General features: G+C 42.8%; 1 protein-coding gene across 1 annotated transcript; it reads left to right on the top strand.

Moving 5' to 3' along the window:
* The first annotated feature begins 232 nt into the window (after positions 1–232).
* Positions 233–1,630, top strand: LOC133910569 (NAC domain-containing protein 1-like). Its single transcript, XM_062352919.1, has 3 exons — positions 233–386; positions 1,013–1,365; positions 1,505–1,630. The coding sequence occupies exons 1-3, from the start codon at positions 233–235 to the stop codon at positions 1,628–1,630; spliced, it is 633 nt and encodes a 210-aa protein (XP_062208903.1).
* The last annotated feature ends 9,013 nt before the right edge of the window (positions 1,631–10,643 follow it).

The following is a 10,643-nucleotide window of genomic DNA, read 5'->3' as shown; positions in this document are numbered from 1 at the left end:
CCGCGTTTAACTAAGAAACCATACGAGTAGGGGATCATAGATTGTTACCACAAGACGCATAGCGCAACAGAAGAAGAGTTGTAGTATACCGATCCAATGTTGTGCACGTCAATGCAGAAGAAGTAGCTCTCCGACCAGCTCCGAGCAGGTGCGTTGCGCTCCTCGACCAGATACATCGCTCCTTGACCAACTCTGAGCAGGTACGTCGCTCCTCGAGTAGCTCCAAGCAAGTATGCCACTCCTCGACCACCTTCATGACCACGAAGAGGAAGTAGTCGATCACCACTGCGATCATGAAGCGGAAGTAGTCAATGTCATTTGCGACTACGAAGAGGAAGTAGTCGATCTCGTTGACCACCTCATTGCCGATCAGCGCCACAACAATGGTAGCAGTGTCTTCTCGGTATCCACATGTACAAGGATGAAATACCGCATACCAGTGTGCTAGCACCGCGCCTGACTAGGGTTTTATAGGGAGTTAGAGATGAGGTTACAGCCAGAGTTTTGATGGTTGAATCTATGCGCCTACGGTTCCTACCTCCTCTTATATAGAACACACTAATATATATTTAATCACATTAAAACCTATTATAACTCTAAACACTAATAAAATTTTAATAATATTAAACCTCACTTACAGATTCAATCTTCATATACATCGTCTCTATAGCATATCGTCAACACCGTCACCTCTGCATAGCTAGGCGCTGCCTCGGCTTCTCGCTCCGCCTATGTGTCCAGCGCGCGGAAGTTGCTGCTGAAGCTGCCTAAGGGCTTTCACTTCCTACCACTAACGCCGAACTCGTCCTTCACTACCTGCGCTCGAAGCTCGCCGGCCTCCCGTTGCCGCTGCCGATCTTCATCAACGAGCGCGTCCTCAGTTACAATCCGGAGGAAGTCATAGGTACGCTGGCACATTCGTACTACCGTAACAAATTTTTTGTATCGGTCGCTTGTCTTGGCCAGCAACGTATAAATTAACAATTCTAAATCTATTCATCTGATACTGCAGAGAAGTACAGGGAGTACGGCGAGAGCCGGTGGTTCTTCTTCACCACGAGGGAAGGCAAGCACGCGAGCGGCAGCCAGCCGAACCGGACCACGCTGGACAATGGCCAATGGAACGCCTCCGGAGGCGTAAGGCCGATCTACTCCGCTGGCGCGTTGGTCGGATGCGTGGTGGCGCTGGTGTTCTACGAAGGATCTCGAAAGAAGAAGAACGAGGAGGACGCGGGGCCGCAGCTGCCGGAAGAGGAGATTGGAAGGCCGGCGACCAAGGGAGTTAAGACGGATTGGACCATGTACGAGTACGAGAGCCTCACATCTGAGGTTGAATTTGAAGCTAAACGTAAAGGCAATAGCAAGGTCTTGTCTTCATCACGCCATCCTTTGCATCTAGCTTTGTGTGCGCGTGTGTGTGTGATAGAGAGAATTTTAAATAATGTGTGTGAAAGAGAGATAGAGAGAGACATTACATTACATTGGTTTGGTTTTGTTCTTGTAGGTAGATCAGCTGGCATTGTGCACGATTCAGAAGAAGAAACATCGCGAGGAGGGAAAAAATAATGAGGAGGAGAAAGGCCAGCGAGAGAGGGCAAGAAGGAGAAAGACTAGGAATCCCAGCCGGTGACAAAGGTGAGAAAGGCAGCCGCGGCAAGAACAGGAAGGAACTAGCCGAGGCGCAGGAGGAACAAGTTGTGGCGCCTCTTGGAGCAGACAATGTAAAACTGACCCAAACGCGAACATGACCCATTGCCACATTAGCACATCAACCGTGCCGATGCCGTCCCAAGAGATGATGATGGTGCCTGCTGTTGGAGACAAACACTATATCTATCCAAACAACGTGATGCATTAGAACTTCAACTAGCCCATGAAGAGTTTCAGGGCAGATACTGAGATTTTGGTGGCTAAGACAAAACTAAAAACGAATCTCATTGAATTGAAACATTAAAAAATTAGTTAATATATAAATTATAAAGATAACATTTGGTGTATTAAAAAATTGCTTCCGATAAACACCTGTATATCAAAAAACAATGCTCACCTAAAACACTTTCTAAAGATCATTTTAAACAATTTTTTCTAATATTTCTAGATGCAAAGTTATTGATAATGATGTCAACATCAATCCCATTTAGTAATTTCTTTTCAATGCATAAAGTTGTCAAATCATTTAACCTTTTTTGAGACATTGTGAACCTCATTAGTTTTTCAATAATTTCAGCTAATACCATAGTCACATGTATAGTAAATAAGATTCGATGAGGAATAGATATACTAGGATAATAATCTGCTTCTTTGACATATTAAAAAATCTCTATAGAAGACATTAGCCTATGTGGCAAAGTTAATTGTATAACCCTTAACTCAGACATTAGATCATTTAACTCAACATCATATAAACCATCTAGAGAGAGTATTTACAAATTCAGAGCATCAATCTTTCAGTTCAATATCATTCAATGACTTTAAGATTGTCGAGCTCAGTAAAAACCCAAATATACTTTTGAATGCTGGTAGTTCTTCAAATCTATTTCTCATGAAGTGTTTGCCATATCAACCATAACAAAAAAAAAAACTTCAAAAGGCTTCTCAGCTTGTAGAATTTCTTTATTGTAATTAGTCACCATCTAAACGGAATTAAATATTTTCTTCTCTTATAGATCCTTTCTCCACTAATATGTCCCTTGCTTTGTTATCAAGATTATCCCAATTTCTTAGATAATAAATATTCATAGTAAAAACTAGTTATTCATCAATACTAGCATATGGATTAAATATGTTCTCAAGACCACTTATATTGTTATCATCTTCATTGATATCAATATTGTCTTTTACATGTATACCTATATAGAAAGGTGCCCTGGATTTTGGGGGCCTGGGGCGGCCGCCACACTTGCCCTGAAGAGTTTGCCCTTGCCAGCACTAGAACTGCAAGGATATTTTTCATATGAGCAATCCTATTGCTACACGCAGCACACTACTACAGAAACTATTTTTAGTGGCAATTTGTAACCGGTTTTCACAGACGTTTAGAGCAACCGTCTGTGATCGAAGGCCTATGAAAATAAATGATTTTTCACAAGCACAAAATAGACCACCTATAAAAATCTATTTCCACAGTCGGTTCCTTAAGTGAACCACCTGTGGAAATAGCTTTTCACATGCGATTCTCTTAAGGGACCGTTTGTGAAAATATCTTCCCACAGGTGGTTATCTTAAGTAACCACAAGTGAAAACTTATTTCCACAGGTGGGCGACATAAGGACCTGACTGCGGTATGTATTTCATTCAAAAAATAATAAAGAGCATATATTTTATTCTCTCCAAATTTCAAACCACATATTTCAACAGCATTTGAATCAACACAAAGTCCAATATTTAATAGAAATACAATAATATTCACAAGTACAATATTTTTATATCACAAGTCAATTTACATCACTAGCCAAATATTCAACACAAATATTCTTTCATCTCCCATTCACAAAGCCTCAGACGGTGAGCCAATTCACCTTTGAGGTCAAAGAACCTACCACTCCTGTGAAAGACTTCATGCATGATGAACTAACACATATCATGTTGGACGTTTTGGATATCTTCGTCTATGAGTGAGGTGTGATACATTTGGTCATCCGTGCCTGAAATGAAAACACAACTAAAAGGGATAAAACACTACTGACAATAGAACCAGAACCAAATAAGAATGTGCAAGCACAATGATAACTTACGTTCATGGGGTTCATTTTGTACCTCCCGTTTACCCTAAGAAACTAGCAAACATAATATGCACAAAGAACGCTGTCAAAACCTTGCTTGTGGCACTTAAAAAAAGGTAACGTATCCGTTAGTTCAATAAGACTCTTTGTCATAAGTAGTGAGATACACACATTAGATGTGTCTTATTACCGGAAAGAGTATACGGACGGCCATTGCATCCAGCTTGGCCTCATTGTGTATCCCACCTTTCGTTACGTTCCACTAGTAGGACCCATTCGAATGCCAATAAGTAATTATCAATTCATAAATGATTTATAAGAATTTTATGTATGGGGATTTTCTTTTGAGAAACCAAGTAGAGAAGTGCCTTGGTTGGAGTGTGATGAGGTATTGACAATAGTTGATATGTCTTGAACTTGGTTAGCATGTGTTTATAGATACTTATTCTTGTTCATGTCTAACTCGAGTTGGTGGTGTTTGGAATTGACAAATCCTTCTCTGTACACAGAAAAATTACATACCGGAAGTTCTAGTGTGAACATCGGATGTTCTCGTGTTCACCGGAAGTTCGAGTATGGGCAGTGTGTACTCGCTGGACTATTTTTTGTAGAGAGCAATTTTTTTTGGCGAAATTGGAGATCAATGCACTGGAAGGTCCGGTGAGTGTGGTGGCTACATCGAAGGGTATCGCCGGAGCATTTTTAGTGTTGAAGTAGAAATGAAAGCAAACACCAGATGGTCCGGTGATGAACTTTGAGAGCGCCAGAGTATTTTCTGCAGAGAGAAGATTTTTGGCGCCAAGTTTGATTATGTATGTCGGATAGTCCGATGCTGAGATTGTGAACACTGGAGAATGCACCAGACCTTTTGCTACAGAGAGGTTATAGAAGGGTGGTTCAGTGGATTGGCACACATCGGATTATTCGGTGATGGACATGAGATCACCAGAAGCATTCACCAGACATTTTATTGTAGAGAGCAAAGTTTTCCTAGAACAGATATTGTTACACTCACCGGATGGTCTGATGTTCAGGAGCAAAATACACCGGAACATCCGGTCTTCACGTTTTTTTAGGATGTGCTCTGAGTTGCAGTTTTTGATTTAATGCTAACCTGGAGATGTTTCGGAGTGTGGAGAAATGTGTTTGCTTGTTTTAAGGTGTGCAGGTGACAGATGCAACTTGGCGATTGACAACGGGTGATCGGGGCTAAGCTGGTGCTTGGTGCCAGACGATCAAGAAGGGTCAGGTGGAGTCAAGGGTGATCTTAGCTGTATACATGAAGGTCAATAAATGCATGAAATGGAGGATGAAAATGGCATGTTAACAAAGTCAAGTGAAAGGGATACCGTTGCAAGTGACAAGGTGGCCTGAGGGATTAGGAGCGGGAGAGACTTGCCGGTGGTCAAGATCGCAAGATGGAGGACACACGTCATCATTAGAGCGCTAGCTTCAGGTGGAAGCAAGTGGCGGCTAGTCACGCTCTGAGAAGCGTGCTAGGATTTTACGGTTTGGCCTCAAAACTGTGAGAGGACTGGAGGACTACGTGGCACTATCGTGAAGCTTGCGCCGAGGCGAAGCTAAGTCATAAAGGCACCGCGTTCATATGATGAATGGAGAGGAAAATGGACTAAAATGCCCACGGTGATAGGTATAAGTGTACTATAAAAGAAGGGTATTTTGAGAAAAAAATAGGAAACTTGGGGATCAAGTTTCCTAGGCCTATAAATAGATGTGTATGGCTATGGGAGAGGTTGAAGTAGCCATTTGAGTCCCTTGTGCCACCCATATGAGAGCATTGTACTAGGGTTTTAATGGAGAGGAGGATGAGTGCTTAGATTATGTAATAGGTGAGAGTTTTGAGAGGAAAATATCTATAATCCACCTAAAATAGGGCTGACCTATTTGAGTAATGAAATTTATTTTGTTTCATATGCTTGAATTTCCCTCCTTCTAGTTTCCCTCTCTTGCTTCTCTTGCCTTGTGTGCAAGTTTTTCCTTTCTAGTTTTGATTTTTGTTTTGGTTTTTGGGCTAAAATTTTAGCACCTTGCGAGGTCATTCTTCTTGTTGCTAGAGGCATAAAATCTGAATATACACACTTATGTGATGAGATCTTGAATTCCCTTGCCTCTAGATAATAAACTTGGAGGGTTTCGTTGCTCGGTGCTTATCTTTTCTTGTTTATTTGCTAGTTGTGATCTTTCGAGTGCTAAGACACATGGATTGATCGTAAATAGAACCTATGGTTCATATACCATTCGTGGAGTCGTGTTGCCTCAATTTTCTCTTGTTAAAAGTTCTCTTGATTTTCGCTTCCGCTTGAGTTTTGAGGTGTGTTGGTTGATCCAAATAGCAGAAGGCCATCGATTTCGCAAGAAATTTGTTGAGGCACCTATTCACCCCCTCTAGTCGCTAATATCATTCCTACAATTAGTATTAGAGCTGATTTGATCACTTGTTGACCTTTGCCAGCTTTGTGAACTGTAGGCGACATGGAGAGAAGTGAGAAGATTTCGCTGTTTGATGGCCATGATTTTTGTACTAGAAGGTGCACATGGAGGCTTAGTTTCTAAGCCAAGGAAGTGCAATATAGGAAGTAGTTGATTCCAATTATGAGATCCCAACTGCTCGCACGACTCAGGTTCAAATTGAACAGTATGAGACCAACAATAAGACCAAAAATATTTTGTCCACTAGCCTGAGTCGGAATGAGTTTGACAGGGTCCAACACCTCTGTACTGCTCGGGTGATCTAGAATACTCTGAGTGTCTTCTATGAAGGCACTAATCAAATTAAGGACAAACGCCAAAGAACATACAACCAAGAATACCAAATGTTTGTGTAAGGCCCCGGAGAGTCTTTGGATGCAATGTTTGCTCGCTTTGATGGGATTGTTAGCAATCTCCGATCAACTGGTTTTTTGCACTATTCTGACCATAAGAGAGCGATCAAGCTTCTCTGTGCTCTTGGTTTGTGATGAGCTCTTCAGCAAGGTCAAATCCATCGAGATAGCCAAGACGGCTCGGATCGGTCTCAGAAATCCCCTGTCTGAGAACATGATGTTAGTTTCCGGACCTGGTGGTGGCAATTAGTCTGCAGCTGGCTTTTCTTGTGCCAACACTTCATCGAGTGGATTTGTTTTGTCTTCCTTGGTTTCTGTCATAGAAGTGCGGATGAACGCGCTGGATGATGAGGACCTTGCACTGATCATGAAGAAGTTCACCCGCTTTTACAATAATCACCGAGACTGGAGGAGGGGTGGTTCTCGTACCTACTTTGAGTGCGGTGACACTGCCCACTTCAAGGTAGACTGCCCTAAGCTCAAGAAGAGGGAGGACGGCAACCACGATTACAACAAGCAAAAGAAGCTTTTCTTCAAGAAGAACTGTGATAAGATGACTAAGAAGGCGGCCAAGGTGGCTTCTAGGGCATTTGTGGTGGCTCTCAATGACATTGACACTTCTTCCAGTGATGAGGGGAGCTCGGAGGAGGATGAACCGCAAGCAAAGAATAAGAAGAAGGCCAAGGACTTCACTAGCCTCTGTTTCATGGCGGACGACAACAACGACGACAGCGACCCTGAGCTGAATCCTATCGACGTATTGCCTTCCTACGACTAGCTTTCCATCCAAGTCGATACCTTGAATGATACTCTCGTTAGCCAGGATACATTACTTAAGAAAGCTGTGCATGAGTTGAAGGATCTTAGGCCTAAGTACGAGTCTATCTCTACTGAACTTGCATTGCTTAAATCTAGGTCAGATGTTGAGGAGTGTGAGAGTTTCCTGATTATCATGGCTAAACTTGCAGAGCTTCGTAATGTGCACGCTCAAGTTACCAGTCGGCTTGAGAGTGCCGAGAAGAAGATCCTTGAGGAGGAGTCTAGATCTACTCTCTTAGGTGCTTGTAAGAATTGCCCTTTACTTACAAAGGATGTTGAACTGAAAGACAAGTGTCTAAAGGAGCTAGAGTCTAGATTGGAGAGTGCTGGGAGTTCTAAGGATATGTAGCCAAATTGTTCTATTTGCACCATCTTTCAGGACAAACACAGCTGCGTTAGAGGGCAAGTTCAAAAGCTTTTGACTGAGAATGAGTACCTCTTTTCTCTGGTGGAGAAGTGCTCAGAGGGCAAAGGGAAAATGAATTTGATCTTGGCCAAGACCAAGATGTGTGCTGACAAGACGGGTTTGGTTCTTGGGTTGGGTTTAGAGATGGTGGCTTACAGTAGGGAGAGTAAACTGTGTTCACCACGCCTTCTACCTTAGAAACTGAGAAGTCCAAAATCAATGCCACATAGAAACTCATCAAGAAACACATCAAGAAACACATTTCTCAACCTACAAAGAAGAAACCCGCACCACAACCCAAGAGATCTCCACAACCTAAGATGAGAGAGCCTGTGAGAGAGCCCTGAGTGACCGGCAGACGAGTTCTCGAGAGATGCTACCACTGCACCTACTTCCAGAGAGAGGGTCACTTGGTTGGGTTTTGCTTTTGTTGTAGGAGAGATGAGCGGCGTGAGAGGGAGTGGAGCACCAAGGACATGTACCGCCCCTCTATTGGTGTACATGAGTCTTTTTCTCGCTTCCACTCACAAGTCCCTAGAGCTTTTCAATCTCTTCCTAGAGGTGTTACCCGGTGTGGATTTTGCCATGACTCATATGGTTTTGGTCCACATGTAAGAGGCTTTGAGTCTCAGTGCTTTGGCTCTGGTTGTTCACGCCACATGATCGGAGATTCATCATGGTTCTCCAGCCTCACACCCGTGAAGCGACATGAGTATATCACATTTGGGGATGATTGGGAAGGAAGGGTGAAAGCCAAAGGTATGATAGGGGTGAATGAGAGTTTCACTCTCAAGGATGTAGCTTTGGTGGAGAATCTGAGATACAATCTTCTCTCTATATCTCAGTTGTTGGATGAGGACTTGGAAGTGTGTTTCAAACACGATACTTCTCGAGTTCTCGATTCGTTTGGTGCTTTGATTTGCAAGATTTCTCGAGTTAGGAGAGTTTTAGAAGCTGATTTTTCTGAGTCTCTTGGTTCTTCTCATTGCTTGATTGCTCAACCTTCTTCTAAGATTTGGATGTGTCACAGGAGACTAGGGCACATGAGCTTTGATTTACGTACTTATTTGAGTGCCCTAGGCTTGATTCGAGGATTTCCCAAGCTCAAGTTAGAGAAGAATCTTGTTTGTGTTCCTTGTCGACATAGCAAGATGGTTGCTGGTGATGACTGAATGACCGGAAAATCTTCTCCATATGGACACTGTTGGTCCATCTCGGGTTTGTTCGGTGGGCGTAAAGTGGTATTTTCTTGTCATTGTTGATGACATCTCTCGCTACTCTTGGGTCTTCTTTCTTGTGAGCAAGGGTGAAGTGTTCTCGCACTTTTGGAGCTTAGTTTTAAGATTGTTCAAAGAACTCCCTGGTGCATTGAAAGTAATTCACAGTGATAATAGCACCAAGTTCAAGAACTATCTTTTTGATGTTTTCTGTCTTGATCAAGACATTGAGCATCAATTTTCTGCCCCACGCGTTCCTTAGCAGAATGGCGTGGTTGAGAGGAAGAATCGCACTTTGGTGGAGATGGCTAGGACAATGGTCGATGAGCATAGGACTCCTAGGAGGTTTTGGGATGAGGCCATTAGCACATGTTACATCTCCAGTCGGATTTTCTTGTGCTCAATCTTGAATTTGACTTTTTATGAGTTGTGCTTTGGGAGGAAGCCGAAGGTTGCACATTTGAGAGTTTTTGGTTGTCATTGCTTCATCCTAAAGCGTGGCAATCTTGACAAGTTTGAGTAGTTTTTTTCCAATGGCATTTTCTTACGGTATTCTCTTCATGGTCATTCTTACAAGATCTTTAATCTTGACACTAACACCATCATGGAGTCCTGTGATCTGACCTTTGATGAATCAGTCCCCTGTGCTAGTTCTGTCTTTGAGTGTGCAGATGATAAGAAGATGAGTGAGAGCATCTTTGTAGATGACAACCTTTCAGCTCTCGGTGAGGACGAGGATGATTCACTACTTCCCTCGACCACACCTGCTTTAGAGCTGGCAACTACTTCTTCTACTATAGCAGAGGGTCCTACAACGTCTACTTTCACTTCAGCTGCTCTCGAGCCTGCACCAGCACAGGTTGAGGGGGAGTTCACCTCTAGGTGTGAGGCCCCTCAACACATTCAGCGGTGACACCATCTACATATGATGATGGGAGATCTTGATGAGAGGGTAACGAGATCCAAGATAGCCTCTTATGCTTATTTTACTAATTCTGAATTCGTTGTTTCTTTTGAGCCCTATGATGTTAAACATGCTTTATCTGATTTGAGTTGGGTCAATGCCATGCATGAAGAGATTGAAAATTTTGAGAGAAACCAAGTTGCATCTCTCACCTGCATACAATGAGACCAGCAAACATGCTTCTCCAGAACCATATAACATCATCACATGTTAGTCCAAATCAAAATCACATCTCGGGAGTGAGTGTAGTCGGAAGTAGTGGATCATCCTCGTCATCCCCAAGAGCTGGAAGGTTGCCATCCAAGAAAATGCTTTCACCAATCTCATGGTCACCTGCACACCAAAAGGAAACACTAGGACAAGGTTGATTTATGAAAGGTCACATCACAGGACCCATGATGGTGTTAATGTCAAGATTAAAGACCCTATAAGAATGACCATGAAGAGAATACCCTAAGAAAATACCATCGGAAGAATGCGACTCGAACTTGTCAAGATTGCCACGCTTTAGGATGAAACAGCGACAATCAAAGGCTCTCAAGTGTGAGACCTTCGGTTGCCTCCTAAAGCGCAACTCATAAGAAGTCAAATTTAAAATCGAGTGCAAGAAAACCCAATTGGAGATGTAGCACGCTGTGCTAATAGCCTCAACCTAAGACTCCCTAGGAGTCC

This window comes from Phragmites australis, chromosome 3 (assembly GCF_958298935.1).
Source record: "Phragmites australis chromosome 3, lpPhrAust1.1, whole genome shotgun sequence".
Lineage (NCBI taxonomy): Eukaryota > Viridiplantae > Streptophyta > Magnoliopsida > Poales > Poaceae > Phragmites > Phragmites australis.
This window is presented reverse-complemented; position numbering and strand designations above follow the sequence as displayed.

Bases quoted from the DNA above. Each gene is read 5' to 3' on its own strand.
- LOC133910569 (XM_062352919.1), top strand. From the start codon at position 233: ATGCCACTCCTCGACCACCTTCATGACCACGAAGAGGAAGTAGTCGAT. The intron at 387-1,012 runs GTAGCAGTGTCT...CTGATACTGCAG, and splicing joins CGATCAGCGCCACAACAATG to AGAAGTACAGGGAGTACGGC. The intron at 1,366-1,504 runs GTCTTGTCTTCA...TTGTTCTTGTAG, and splicing joins AACGTAAAGGCAATAGCAAG to GTAGATCAGCTGGCATTGTG.